Genomic DNA, 14,698 nt, shown 5'->3' on the forward strand with positions numbered 1-14,698 from the left:
CCTAAACCGATGCGCTTTAATGCACACACACCTAGAACCAATCATTTACTATGTACATTTTCATTGGGCTTAAGAGGCTCGAAGGATGACCTCCCCGCCGAGGAATCGTCGGCAGGCCTCGTTGAGGTCGATGACATTTCCGTCCTTTCCGGGAGTCTTGATAAGAATGACCTCACCAATCTTGGGAGGGTTGACGAACTTGACCTTTCGTCCAAGCTGTAGCTGTCGCAGCTCCTCGGTGGTCAGCACCATTCGTCTACTAGGCTTGGAGACCAGCTTCAGGCTGTTGAGAACGGGCTGGTTCTGTCGATACTTGAGCTCGATCCACAGCCGTCGCGATGCCACGTTCTGGGGGGTTGTTTCTGTGTAGACAGCATCAGGGCCGTAAATGTCTCCTCGCTGCACGCCGGAAAGGAAACCCTCACGGTAGAGACCCAGGGCAATTTGCAGGTTGAGCTTGTTGTGAGGAATGGATGTGAGGGGTCGGCCCACTCGTGCAACGTTCTGCAGGTGCGCACAGAGGTTGGAGGCGTGCAAAAGAGGCATGTCGTGCTGGTGATGTGTGGTGAGATGAAAGTTGGAGGTTGAAATTTGCAACTCATACCCAAAACTTTATTTCGATAGTGTACTGTGTGATCAGTGGTAGGAAAAGCTGTCCAGTATGAGATGATCTGATATAAAAATGAGTATGAAAAATACTTGATAATGTATGATTCAGACATACAACAAACTTGTTATAATTTTTAATTGCTCATTTCTTCAATGTCAGGTCCTGTTATCTTCACGTCAATCCCTATACTTAAATACTTCTAGATAATTCCAACTAAACTCAACTAAACTCAACTAAACTCAACTAAATTTTACCAGTTCTGCAATACGACCAAATACTATTGTTTGACTCACTCATAATTCGTTACATTAAGTAATGTCTAAATGCTACCCCTACTTAAGCCCTGGCAACTCCCTCGCCTCGACACATGGGACACGAGTTGCATCCAGTCAGGAGCCAATGATCCACACAGTCCTTGTGGAACTCGTGATGGCACTTATTGAGCTGCCGACACACGTCGCCCTTTTCGTAATCCGTCATGCAAATAGGGCATTTTTCGCCCTCGATGAACTCTTTCACCGTCGACAATCCTCCAGCCTGCTCCACGTCCTCCTGGGTAGCCAGATGGTTCTTCATGGGGCTCAGATGCCTTTCCAACAGGGACAGATCCTCCATGGTAGGTTCATCTGTGAACAGAGAAGCCGCATTGAGAATGGGATGGTCTTCAGGGTACGTGCCTCCAAAGACATAGACGATCCATGACTGTCTCAGGGGGCGCTCGGGGATGGCTTCTCGTAGCGACTCTCGAGTATTCCGAGGTTCATTGGCGTTGTCACCAGTCGGAGGAGGCAGTGAAGGGAGGCTAGGCAGAGGTGGGGCAGTCTGTGAAGCCGGAGAAGTGGCAGGGATGAGAGGATGAGGAGCCACAGCAGGAGAAATGGCGGAAGCAGATGCAGAACCGGCATCGTCGACTTGTTCCGTGCTCGCCAGAGGGGTATGGTAAGTGGATGCCGAGTCGGGCATTTCCGTCAACGAGTCTGTGCTACCCTGTCTATCTGGGTTGTTGAATGATGGGCCAAAGTCGCTCATGAATTGATCCAAGATAGATCTACCACGCTCGTAGCGCGAGCGAAGAGGGTTATACTCTACTGTGTCGGTGGGTTCACTCAGACGAATGGGTCTGGAGGTGGCTGCTTCGAAAAACGGCATGGAATCAGTGGTGATCTCCGCATTGGGTCCCTGTCCGTTATCTTCCGAAGATCTAATTCCGACCACAAGCACAGGAACAAACGTGGATCCTTCAGTCGGAGGGAATCTAAACATTCGAAAGTAGTTGAGGGGTCGAACACCTTCCGCCCCAGAGGGTTCACGAGCAGTGATCTCAGGTGAGAGCAGACCTCGCGAAAGTCCAGAGAGGAACCGGTCAAAGTCGTCTGAGGATGATCCGGTACCTCCGCCGTTCTGGAAGCCAAACTCGGTGCCCACAAGCGAAGATGCGGTCATGGCAGAGGCCAGAAACAACAATCGAGACAACATGACCGACTGATTACGTGGCTGCCGTTCATTCGACATACCTGGAATGTCCATGCCTGGAATTCCGCCCGTCGGCACACCCGAATTCCGTGTGGATGCAGGCTCGGGTTCCTCCAGAATGTTCTCCAGCAAGGGTTGTGTTTCTGAGGCATCGATGGAAGCCTCTCCTAAAGTAGATGCAGCAGCCTGGGGAGTTCCACCAGGTGGGGAGCTCGACGTTTCCGTATTCGTCGTTGTTGCCGTAGCCCCTGTTGCTGTTCCTACAGCTGCCTGTGTTTCCGCCACCTCAGAGTCGTCCTCAACTCTACGTTTGCGTCGTTCGCTGCGGACGGAATCTGTGGCTGATCGCCTTCGGCGTTGCGGTACAAACATGGTGGCAGCGGGGGCCTCCGGACGTCGACGGCGCAGATGAGTCTGGAGCCGCTGCACCAGACGATTCCGATGTGGTTGTTGAGGGGCACCGCTGGGGTTAGACGACGACGTCGAGTCACGTGACGATGACTGGCCCATGAGCGATTTATGTGGCTTGCTGGTGGCGAAAGTGGGGGTATCTGTGTGACGACGTTGTTGGGGGGCGTCGTTGTATGTGCTGGGTTTATCTTGTGCTCAACCTGCTGCGAAACCTCTCAAAATTTGCAGTGTTGTGAGCCTTGTTGTGCTGAGGCAGATAGGACCAGAATGTCGTCTGTGAGTGTGACCTGTATTAGAGATGGAGGGGTTACAGGGAGACGACAGGCGTGGTGCGGTGTTTCAGCGGTCCCCAAATCGGCTTGGGCAGAGTTGAAAGGTAAGAATGTAGGGCCCCGCTGGCGCAAGACAGAGACGAGGGGTGATTCTGACGAAAAAAACAACCGGCTTTAGGGCTCCTGGGGTGTCACTTGGAAGAAACCGATGTTGCTGCGTATCCGAACTCTATGATTCATCCAGAGCAGATAGGAGATAGGCTGCATGTGGGGAGCAAGTGACGTCTGCTTGGGGTTATTTGGGGATAAGGGGTGGGTGGCTACATACGTAAGATGTGGGTCTCCATAAGACGAGCACAGCTACTGTATTTTTAGAGCTGTTTATCACCTACTGGTTGTTATGACGCGAGGGGGAGGGGAGTGTTTCAACGTCCAGCTATATACAGTAACCGTAACGTAATGTGCCTGTGAGTGTGCATTCTGACAAGATCCTGTTGTTAAACATTACCATCATTATTGTACGTGTGATCAAAACGGTCTACTTGTTGGGAGGATACCTCACAGTAAGAGTGTCCTGTAATTATGTAACCTACAGCGAGTGACCTGCAGAGTGTGTGACAGATTTGGGGTTCCCAAAAATAGCTTGTTGCAGAGGAATTGATTTGTGTGCAGGGAATCAGTGATTCCTGGCGGTAGGCTATCGAAATAGGTAAGGGTAGCTACTTGTGGGGCGGGGGTAGACACTGGGGGCGACAGCTGAAACGTGAAAAGTCGGCTTAGCTTACAAGCACAATCGTCCCCCTGACTTTGTATTTATTGTCCGCGTAACAGTAAAAAAATAATAAAAAAAAATATTGCCGATATTACTAGACGATAGGCGGTAGTCGTATTATGTACGATGAAACGGTTACCTAGCCAAGATATTTGAAGATGTATTTTCTGTGTATACCTTCATACCCAATCTATCCCCCTTCCCCAGCCATACTACAAGTGTCGTAGTCGTGCTCCTCCTTCCACATGTTGTTCGACTTTTCAGTCGTCACGTAATCCCCACTTAAACCTTCATGCAGGACCATATCATGGCCAGCAGTTTTTCAAAGACGAAACGACAGAACACACACGCAACGACACGACGGACAACATGTCGCAAACTCCTCTGCCGTGTCGGTACAAAACGGCCAAGACGCTCGGCCAGGGCACGTACTCGGTCGTGAAGGAGGCCATGCATATCGAGACGGGCCAATACTACGCGGCCAAGGTGATCAACAAGAAGCTCATGAGCGGACGCGAGCACATGGTGCGCAACGAAATCGTGGTGCTCAAGCGGGTCTCGCAGGGCCACAAGAACATCCTGACGCTCGTCGACTACTTTGAAACCACAAACAACCTCTATCTGGTCACGGATCTGGCTCGAGGCGGCGAGCTGTTTGAGCGCATATGTTCTAAGGGCGCCTACTACGAGTCGGACGCCGTGGAAATCGTCAAAAACACACTGTCGGGCGTCGCGTACCTGCACAGCCACGGCATTGTGCACCGGGACCTCAAGCCCGAAAATCTGCTGTTCCGAACGGCTGCAGAGGACTCAGACCTGCTCATCGCAGACTTTGGACTCAGCCGTATCATCGATGAGGAGCGGTTCCGAACGCTCAAAACCACCTGCGGTACACCGGGTTACATGGCGCCGGAAATCTTCACAAAGGCCGGCCACGGCAAACCCGTAGACATGTGGGCACTGGGAGTCATCACCTACTTTTTGCTGTGTGGATACACGCCGTTCGACAGGGACTCGTCGGCGGAGGAGATGCAGGCGATTCTGGCTGGAGACTACGCCTTTGAGCCTGAGGAGTACTGGCAGGATGTGTCTGAGGAAGCCCGAGACTTCGTTAACAAGTGTCTGTGCGTGGACTCAGACAAGCGTATCACAGCCACCGAGGCCCAGGAACACCCCTTTCTGACACGGGATCTTAGCAAGGTCGCCGAGAACGAGACCAACCTGTTGCCCCACGTCAAGAGCAACATTTCACTGCGTCGTTTGACTGGCGCCATGTCTGGAACATCCCTCTCAGAGCAGAACAAAGCCATCTCGCGACTCAAGGAGTCGGAGAGCATGGATGGCGCATACTGCTTCTCGCCTGAAAACAACAAGCCTGGCGTCACGCCTACAGGGTCTGTTGGAGTCAAGAGCCAGCGAGCTGAGTTGGCCGAACTGGGTCTCAAGCCTCTTACTAAGATGCAATGAAGAATGGCAAGGAGGAGGGCTTGGATATGGAGCATTCTAACTGTGAACGAGGGATAGTCGGCGTGGTCTACTTAGATGTAATATCGCAATAGATAGAGCGATTTCGTGTCCGCGTGTAGTTTCTGTACGTGCTTGGATACAGTAGCTACTGTACGAGTAGTTACTAATATGATAGTTACAAGTAGTTATTGTCCAGTATGTGGCATAGCTATTCTGTACAAGTTCCCTCTCTTTGTTCTGTTTGACCATTTCAACGTCCCCAAGACCGCGGGGTTTCCCGACCATCCATATCGAGGCCATGAAACCATCACGTACATTCTCAAGGGCAAACTGGCCCATGAGGACTTTACTGGTGTCCAGAAAGCCCTGTTGCCTGGAGACCTGCAGTTCATGAGGTATGAAGAGGAGTACATACAGTAATGCATGCTGAGATGCCTTAGGAAGACAACACCCAGGAGATCCAGTTGTGGGTCGATTTCCCAGAGAAACATTCCGCCAAAGCCGTATACGACAGTGCGTGGACGATTTTGGACGAAAGTATAGAACTTCAGCAACTTCCGTTATTGGACACGATCTGTGGCCAATTTCATCCGGGTGACGGCGTATGCGTGTGGTGAACTTGTCGTACAAGTACAAGTACTTTAGCTACAAAACACAGTTCGTCGAACATCACGATCTTGTCTGAGAGAGAGATTCTTGATTCAAATATGTACTGTACTTGTTCTCGTACCTTGTATATAAGAGTGTACAGTAGCTACTGGTACATACCTGTATGTACATACTGTAGTATCACCGTGTGTTAATAAATGTACTGAGATGTATAAGAGCAGCTCTTAGGAGAAAGTGTAGGTTGTGGGGGTGGGGTATCATGTGATAAAAACAACAACAATAATAATATCAGTCATGCTAATTAATTCACCCCTGTGTCCTTGTCAGCGCCGAGCCTAGATGGACCTCGGATCTTCCATGCCTCGTCGTATTAGATTATAATAATCATCCCTGTGTTATCGTCCCCGTATGCCGTGCCGTAAGATTACGTCGGCATAAACATCGATGTTCCATCTACCGAATACACGGAATCATGGATTGCTACAGCGTGACATTGAGGTAGTGGAGCTACAGTAAGAGTTCCAATAGCCACTTACTCAGGTTTGCCCTACTACTGTACAGTAAGTATAAACTTGCACCAAAATTATTGTAAATATCCTTCTCGGGACAGTTTGTTAGTCCGATCTTGATTGATTGTGAATCGCCAGCCAAGATCACGATCTACTGGACCGGTAGGGTTTGGATTTAGAGCCTCTTTGTCCAGTGGAAATAGCGTCTCCGATTGGCTAGAGGGTGGCGCATCAAAGCTATTGTCTAAGGCCATCTGCAGCTATCATGTCCAAGAAACAGACCACTCTTCAGATGAATAGAACGGTGCGATTGTCGGTCCGAACATGCACCTTTTTGGCTCGGGTGTCGTTTTCGTCTTCTCATGTGCAGTCGGAGATTCGAATTGGCCTGACGTGTTCTATGCGCGGCTACCAAGCTGAGACACAACGTCTCGGGTGGTGAGTCGCTGACATTTGACACATGTCTTCCCGCGCTGTACGTGGCGTGGCCGCTGCTACCTACATGGCCTCGGACAACGCCGTTTGGCTTGCAATTTCAAGGTTCGAATCCATTGTCAGCCGAGCCTTGTTCAGGTGGGGGACGACAGACAAGAGGCACATATATTGCGAGAGACACTGAGTCTAACATTCCTGTCAGTGCTGTGCTGTGCCCCTCTCTGCTTGTTAGGGATGATTATGCCTTAACGTTCGGACTGAGTGTAAGGGCAAAAAGGTACCCCATCTCCGTGGAGTCCGAGTGAGGCGTGAAAAATGACACCACTACTACTTGTAGATTCGGAAGGGAGCCCCAGGTCGTATCTGGATTGCCCACCAAAGCCGCCTAGCTTCGTAGACCCCCGCACTCATCTGCTTGGTCTATGTCTGAAGGCCCTTCAAGGGCCGCCTGAAACAGTTAGTGCCCATTAAGCTTCTCTGGGCCGAGGCTTGTGTGAGAGAGGACTCGCAGTGTGCGCATTGACCTACTCTTGATGACGATGAGAGTGCATGCGTGCAAGTCGTTGTTTAGGGACTATTGTGGGGGAGGAGAACATCAATACAAGGCTGCTAATACACGGTGAGAAGCCGTCGGTTTGTCGGCGACCCAATACCCGGTTTCGGCCCGTCGTTCCGTCGTCCCTCATCTCCTGTTCCTGACGGCCTGCCCCATAGGCTTTCTTACTTGGCCTATCTCACACACCCTTTTCCTATTAACTATAGCTAAAAAAGTATAGCTCTTGTAGTATACAGCAGCTCATGAGAGCCTGCCGGGTGGTAACTAAAAAATCCCGTGGTTGGAAAAAGAAGCACTAGCGGTAGACCCGTTTGCTCACATACACTGACCCCTCTAATCCGCCGCTTGCCGCCCCCTTGAAAAAAAAAACAACACACTCGCTCGCACGCACACGCACACGCACACGCACACGCACTCACTTCATCACTTGTACGTACAGTACCCCGTAAACCATTGGGGTTTTAGCTCGGCATGCATTCTTAAACAGAAAGATTGAACATCTTCTCAGCTTGCCAACGCCATGAAACGAACTCGAGTGGTCAAGGAACGCACCAAGATGGGGTGTGCGACCTGCCGCAAACGGCGGGGCAAGTGCGACGAAACTCGGCCCGTTTGCTCCAACTGCAAGCGAGGCGAGCGCCAATGCGACTACTCGACCCGATTCGACTTTAAGCAGACGGCACTGGCCGAATTTGGCGAGTTCGAAAACCAGCAGAGCCAGATATCCAAGGGCTACAAGGTCGGGTTGCAACGAGATGTAACGCAGAACGTGTTCAACGCCCGTCTGGTGGAGACGGAAGACACCGAAGGGACCATGGTGCCAGGAGAACAGGTCTTCAAGGTGGTCAGCGCGGATCACCAGCAACAACTACCACAACAGGAACAAGGTCAACGACAGGAGCTTCAATATGAACAGCAAGGCCAGCAACACATACAATCTACATCACCACAAATACAAATCAAACCGGAGCCAGAGGAACATGCATTCAAGGTCCCTTCTTATACGGACAAGTCGGAGCTCCGGTTTCCGCCAGCAGCTCTGGCGTCAACAGGCCAGCTCCCCAGAGACGGCTCAGCACCTAACCCGGATTCCGCATTGCTGCCCCCTCAGCAGCTGCCGGAGGCGCTGGAGAAGGCTGCAGCTGCCTGTGTGCCCCCACTGACGCAGTCGCATCTCACTCTCCTGCATCGATTCGTGGCCCACCTCGGACATGAAATCCCCATGCATATGCGCCTTAGCGGTGAACCCAACAGTCTGCTCGACGGAGTTACTCCCGCATCATACTGGACTCACGATGTGCCCCAGATGGCCTTCTCTCAGGGCTATCTTATGAGTGCCATCTTGGCGTACTCGTCAGTGTGTCAGTTTCCATTGTCAGAGGCTGCAAAGAGAAGCGGAATGTTCTACTACCAGCAAGCCATTGAAGGGCTGGCGCAGGAAATCAAGGCTAGACCAGATAGCATCAATGTAGCCGCTTGTGTGTCGTGTTGCGTGCTCCTGACATGCTACGAAACGTACTGGGGCGATCTATCCAACTGGTACAAGCACATGACGGGTTTGGGAGACTTTGCAAAGCTCATGGGAGCCATTCCGGGAAGCTGGCAGCAACTCGATCTGCAATATACGGTGATTCGGTTCGAGTTTTACCAGAGCATGCTGGGAGGAGTCGAGGGCAGATTGGGCCCTGAATACTGGCTAGGTATCCCGTCGAGGGAGGGTAACCCTGCACTGACAGCCGGCGACGACATTTCGCGGTTGCTAATGCAAATCACGGGGTTTGTGGCTAAACAAAACGACTTGCGTTCATCCATGGTCATCTTCGAGGGCGCGGAGGAGGTATGGAAGTCCCTAAAGAGCGACTTGGAGCATTTGGAGGTCAAATGGGAGCATGTTCTGCGTCCTGTGCGTCAATCTCAGGGGATGTTTGGTGAGTATATTGAACATTCGTGTGAGGATGCCATGGTGGCTGCCATCCATATGCTGTTAGCCAATGTGATCCTGATCAGAAACCATCCACACGTCGGCACCAACCGTCTCTTCTACTTCAATCTCACGGCCGACAAGACAAAGGGGTACGTTACAGAGATGCTGTATCGACTGCCGGTTGATATCAAAGACTGGCTCTTCACCAACGGAGATAGCATCTCTCTGGACTTAACCGATATCACGTCTGTGGGTTCCAACATGGCTCGGTTGCAGAATGTGACTCGAAAGGTGAATCGTATGTCCTCTTCCGCCTTCGAGCGGCGTCACTCCACCGAAATGAGTCCCTCCAGCAGCGGCTCTTCCCCCTCGTCAATTTCGTCCCCAACATGTTCGTCTCCCGCGTCGTCAACTGCTGGTTCTACTGGAGTGTACAAGCGTGGACGGCGTATCAAGCTCCTGACCGTAGCTGTTGCTACCTTCTATGCTGCTGTTCAGATCCAGGATGCACACACACGGGACCTGGTGACTCGATGGTTCACAGAGGTGGCCAACGCGACCACTTGCTATTCCATCATCTGGTTTATCACAGGTTTGTCCGAGGCGTGGGAACGGACTGTAGAGACGGAGTATCAGAAGTCGCTGGCCAACTACCTGCAGCAAATCAATTATGACGGTGCAGGGAACCTGTCACGTCTGGATGAAGTGCATGCCAAGATTCGGCTAGCTCAGGGCGTGTTGGGCGATATGGCCAGTATTCTCAGCGAAGACCATAAGAAACTGCTGGCCAAGAGTGAAGATTGAAAGAAAAGTTAGGGGCGTGGGAAATAAGCCAAGAGGAGAGTTACCTCGGGACCATTTCCAGTTTGCAACATTCATGCATGGCAGATCTCGGAGAAAAAGCAGCTACTTGTACTTTTATCAACACGTCGGAGATTTGGGGGTGACGATAGTTATCCGAGGGACGCGACACGACATTGAGAGCAGCCTTTGCATCTCAGGACGGATTTCTAGACAGCCGGCAATGACGACGGCGGCAATGTTGACGAAGAGACTTCCCTCAGCACGCGAAAAACAAAGCTAGTCTTCCGGGGTTAGTGGAGATAAATGTCCTTCCGCTTCTCTGCAGCCCAAACACATATTGCATTTAAATTATGAAAAAGAAAGCATGGAACTGGGGAGGAGATTGGATACTGAAACAAAAGGCAGAACAATTATTTATTATCATGCATGTATCGAAAGAAGTCAGCGAGCTGTGTACATACTGGTACGATTACCGGTACATAGCGGTAGAGGAGGTGTAGAGAGCGCACACAATGGGATTCCAGTCATCTTGTCTTGAGAAGTCAGCCCTGTAGTCTTGAGCAAATTATCTTATCTACCCACCCTTGTACACACTAAGATTCGCCGGCCAAGTGGTGCTCCCTCAGGACGCTTTTCTGCCTCCATCCACTCTTCTACACCTCACCATACGACCATTACTTAGGTCTATCGGACATTGGAAGACGCCGTATTGCGTGGGAAGTCACCTACCCATGCCGATCATAAGCAAAAGGCGCTCCACAATCATAAACGACAGGCGAAGGCGCGCAAAGTTACAGTTCCCGAGCGGGAACGACTACCGAGATCTTGGTGCATTGACACAACCGCGGCGTGACCCGTGGCCCAGTGACAAGTTAGCTATATTAGATCATGCGCGAGGATTAGTGCAACGGTGTGTGTACATATACGGGTACAAACACCGACATTATACTGTATGAATGGTTGATGGCTACCGATGAGCGATATTCACACTGGTTTTCACCACCTGAGTCATTAAGGCAGCTTTCTGTACGTGGTTGTTCCCTGGGTGGAAAGCCAGTCAGTCTTCCTTTCGTTACGTTCTTTGGCCACGAAGTAAAGTTCTGTTCCACATTAACCATTTTCCTGTTTGACAAGCTCACGAATTTTTCAACGCGAGTTCAGGATGTCTAAATGGGTCTTCAGAGATACTCTGGAGTCCAGCCAATCACACGAATGCCATTGTGTTGCATGCAAGATGCCTCCCAACCCATGAATAATCCACGCACGTGGCATTGCCATTACATGGAGGAAGGCAGGACAGCAGCATGTTGCCGAAGGCGGTATGTACTTCAGAGTTATTTTTCCTGTGCTGTTGCTCTCCAACAAAAGACTCTTGTCTGGACTTGAGCCCCAGTTCTCACCCAGCTATAGAAGAAGAAGTACAATGAGGGGGGGAAGGAACTGGCCGGGATAATGAAGATCGCTTTCGAATAGTCCTGGGATAAGCACAGCATACACCACCACCAGCGCCATCGCCATGTGAGACACGGTGTGGTATCAGTGGGAGAAACAGCCCTGCAGCGAGCCTAATCGTGCATGTCCTGCCATATTTTTTCCTGCCGGTTCTCTCTGGTTTCTTATCCTCTCGGGACATTCTCTTTCTTAGCGGAACTCTAATTTTATAAGGCTGAAGAAATAGCAGACCAGACACAAGAAGCTCAAAAGCCACTGTGGAGACTTTCGAAGGAAGCGGCATGAAAAGCGACAGAGATGGCAACCTGAGAATATTCCTAGTGTCCATCGCTTCTGCGCGAATATGCTACCAAGATGCGAGATTTTCCGCCTTTTGACAGCCCCCCCATGTCCTGAGCAGCGTGCATGACATGTGGGAGTTATGTATATTAATAGTGGTCAAGACGGACAACGAGTGCGTTACACGTACACGACGGTTACAAGTGAAAGGAGTGTGATAGTCCACAGACGCTATAAAACAAACACATGTCCATCGATTGGCCATCACGTCGCGCCTCCCAAAGTGAGAGACCATAAACTACGAGCGCCAGCTTCCAAAAGTACAATTACCCGTTCAGATGGAGTGCATCAATGTATGCTGGTAAGTAGATCTTTAGGGCTACGCTGTTAGAACGTGGAGGGTGTAGTTGTAGAGGTCAATACGTTGGGTCAGAATCTTAGAGATGCAAAATAAACACTTCTAGACAAATATATAGATCCAAAATGCCCTCTTCAATCCACCACTCCTACTTCCCTACACCTCCACCACCTGCACGGCTGTCGTCGACGTCAAAGTTGCACGCCGCCTAAGGTTCACAGTCTTGGCTTGAAAACGAGCGTTGTTCGAGCAGGAACCTTGAAGACCAAAAAAAATCATCGACCTTCGAACAAAATCCAAGAGTCTATCTCTCGACACAACCTAACTCTCGACACCACACTCTTTAGGTCACCAGTTCCCCCGCACACCGGCTTACTAAAACCACATGCGTACCGCATCTCTCACAACAGCAAAACTGCTCCTGACGCTCATAGCAAGGCTGCCTCTTCTGCACGCCCTTCCTTACGGTGGGTTGTCACGAAGCGGCAGCTACTCTCCCTACGAACACGATGACGATACTCTGGACCCGGAATCATCTGACTTCTGGCTATACATGTTCGTCTCCTTTGTGCTCGTCGTGGCTGGCGGAGTCTTTGCTGGTCTGACCATTGCTCTGATGGGCCAGGACGAGGTCTACCTGCACGTCATCAGCCAGTCTGGCGAGTCACACGAACGAAAGGCTGCTGAAAAGGTCCTGCGGTTACTCAAGCGAGGTAAGCACTGGGTTCTTGTCACCCTGCTGCTCGCTAACGTCATCACTAACGAAACTCTGCCCATTGTCCTCGATCGATGCCTCGGTGGAGGCTGGAGAGCCGTCGTCATCGCTACCGTGGCCATTGTCATCTTTGGAGAAGTGATCCCCCAGTCAATCTCAGTCAGATACGGTCTCTCTGTCGGTGCCTACTTTGCTCCTTTTGTTCTCGGTCTCATGTACATCCTCTACCCTCTGGCCTACCCCACTGCCTTGCTGCTGGACCACCTGCTTGGAGAAGATCACGGAACCGTCTACAAGAAGGCTGGTCTCAAGACCCTCGTAACCCTGCATCAGACCATGGGAGTTGAGCGACTTAACGAGGACGAAGTGACTATCATCTCTGCTGTGCTGGACCTCAAGGAGAAGCCTGTGGGAACCATCATGACTCCTCTGGATGACGTCTACACCATGTCCTCCGATACTGTCCTTGACGAGAAGGTGGTTGACCAGATTCTGCAGGCTGGTTTCTCTCGAATCCCCATCCACGCCCCCGGAGAGCCGACCAACTTCATTGGTATGCTGCTGGTTCGAATTCTCATCTCGTACGACCCCGAAGATGCTCTTCCCGTGTCCTCCTTCCCTCTCGCCACTCTTCCCGAAACCAGACCCGATACTTCCTGTCTCAACATCCTTAACTACTTCCAGGAGGGTAAGTCCCATATGGTCATTGTTTCGGAGTCTCCCGGCGACGCCTACGGTGCTCTGGGCGTGCTCACTCTGGAGGACGTTATTGAGGAGCTGATTGGAGAGGAGATTATTGATGAGTCTGACGTATACATTGACGTCCACCGAGCTATTCGAAGAACCAATCCCGGTCCTCTGTCCAAGCGAAATCTCGTTTCCTACGTGCAGAACTCTCCCCGAAACTCCATTGGCAACTACGAGTCCGTTTCTCACTTCCTGTCTCGATCTCTTTCCCGAGATGAGGCTGGCAAGGTCCAGCATCAATCTCACTCCAACCTCGGACCCCATGGCAGCTCCCAGCTTGCAGCTAACCCCACAATCACCGTCTCATCTTCACCCAAGACTGGTCTCAAGCTTGGCAACAACACTGCTACTCCCCACGACGCGTCCGCTCCCGGCCCCTTCCAGAAGAAGCACCATCGAATCGAGCCACTCAACCTGGCTGCCAACCCCAAGGAAACCTCCAATACTAAGGTGACCATCAAGAAGTCCGGATCAGGCCACCGACCCACCGGATCTTCCGATCTTGTCCATCATCCCGATCACCCCGAGGGCGGAACTTCTACCCAGTACGGCACTATCTTCGAGACCGAGCAGGGTGCTGTGGTTGATGCTCTCAATGATCCCGAAATCAACACTCGTCTGTCTCCTCGAACCGGCATGTCTCCTCGAACCGCTGCAGTTAATGGTGTGAACGGGGCACGGCCCAGCGCCATTCCTTCCCGACCGGATCTGGGTACCGAAATCCACTCGTTCCGATCCGGGGGCATCATCGAGTCCGTCGTCAACGTCCAGGGAGTCCACAAGACCATCATTGAGGCGGCTGTGTCGGATAATGACTTTGAAGAGGAAGATAGCCCCAAGTCCTCCAACGGTAGCTCTCGTCGAGGAAGCCGCAGAGCCCTTCTCGACTCGTCCCCCTAGAGAAAGAGGAAAAAACAACACAATCAAACAATTAGCATAATATAGGTGAAGTCTTTTATTGAACGCTCAGCTGCTGTAGCCGTAAGATGATACTGGTAAGACTAACCGAACTCGTAGCTCGAGAGGCTCACCGAGGACAATTAGATTTTGTCCTATTTTTGATTTGGGTTCAAACATTTTGAGTCCTACGTATGGATGATGCTTATCAGGACCCTGTCGCTCTCTCCTGAGCGAAAATTTGCATTTGTTTCTGAGATCAATTGCCTCATGGGGGGTTATGTATCGTTCCTTGTTTCCTGTATCAGCCGCGACTGACATGCCAGACTCTTATCAAACAGTATTTCTGTAGCGTGTACATACTGTAGCTACTTGTACTTGTGGCTACGGTAATCGGAGATCTACACT

The 14,698-nt window shown here is 51.1% G+C and overlaps 6 protein-coding genes across 6 annotated transcripts; 4 read left to right on the top strand and 2 right to left on the bottom strand.

The window, feature by feature from the left end:
- Positions 1-69: 69 nt before the first annotated feature.
- On the bottom strand, positions 70-546 carry YALI1_E36866g (mitochondrial 37S ribosomal protein MRPS8; the record flags this gene model as incomplete). The annotated part of the gene is made up of 1 exon (XM_504630.3): positions 70-546. One exon carries the CDS (start codon positions 544-546, stop codon positions 70-72), a length of 477 nt encoding a protein of 158 aa, XP_504630.1.
- Positions 547-946: 400 nt separating this feature from the next.
- YALI1_E36887g (uncharacterized protein) lies at positions 947-2,593 on the bottom strand (the record flags this gene model as incomplete). The annotated part of the gene is made up of 1 exon (XM_504631.3): positions 947-2,593. The coding sequence occupies one exon, from the start codon at positions 2,591-2,593 to the stop codon at positions 947-949; it is 1,647 nt and encodes a 548-aa protein (XP_504631.1).
- A 1,314-nt stretch (positions 2,594-3,907) lies between these two features.
- On the top strand, positions 3,908-5,005 carry YALI1_E36900g (uncharacterized protein; the record flags this gene model as incomplete). Its single annotated transcript, XM_504632.3, has 1 exon — positions 3,908-5,005. One exon carries the CDS (start codon positions 3,908-3,910, stop codon positions 5,003-5,005), a length of 1,098 nt encoding a protein of 365 aa, XP_504632.1.
- Positions 5,006-5,173: 168 nt separating this feature from the next.
- On the top strand, positions 5,174-5,425 carry YALI1_E36913g (uncharacterized protein; the record flags this gene model as incomplete). The annotated part of the gene is made up of 1 exon (XM_068283164.1): positions 5,174-5,425. One exon carries the CDS (start codon positions 5,174-5,176, stop codon positions 5,423-5,425), a length of 252 nt encoding a protein of 83 aa, XP_068139265.1.
- Positions 5,426-7,634: 2,209 nt separating this feature from the next.
- On the top strand, positions 7,635-9,842 carry YALI1_E36937g (uncharacterized protein; the record flags this gene model as incomplete). Its single annotated transcript, XM_504633.3, has 1 exon — positions 7,635-9,842. One exon carries the CDS (start codon positions 7,635-7,637, stop codon positions 9,840-9,842), a length of 2,208 nt encoding a protein of 735 aa, XP_504633.3.
- Positions 9,843-12,316: 2,474 nt separating this feature from the next.
- Positions 12,317-14,293, top strand: YALI1_E36984g (uncharacterized protein; the record flags this gene model as incomplete). The annotated part of the gene is made up of 1 exon (XM_504634.3): positions 12,317-14,293. The coding sequence occupies one exon, from the start codon at positions 12,317-12,319 to the stop codon at positions 14,291-14,293; it is 1,977 nt and encodes a 658-aa protein (XP_504634.1).
- Positions 14,294-14,698: the final 405 nt, after the last annotated feature.

This window comes from Yarrowia lipolytica, chromosome 1E, assembly GCF_001761485.1.
Source record: "Yarrowia lipolytica chromosome 1E, complete sequence".
NCBI classification, from domain to species: domain Eukaryota; kingdom Fungi; phylum Ascomycota; class Dipodascomycetes; order Dipodascales; genus Yarrowia; species Yarrowia lipolytica.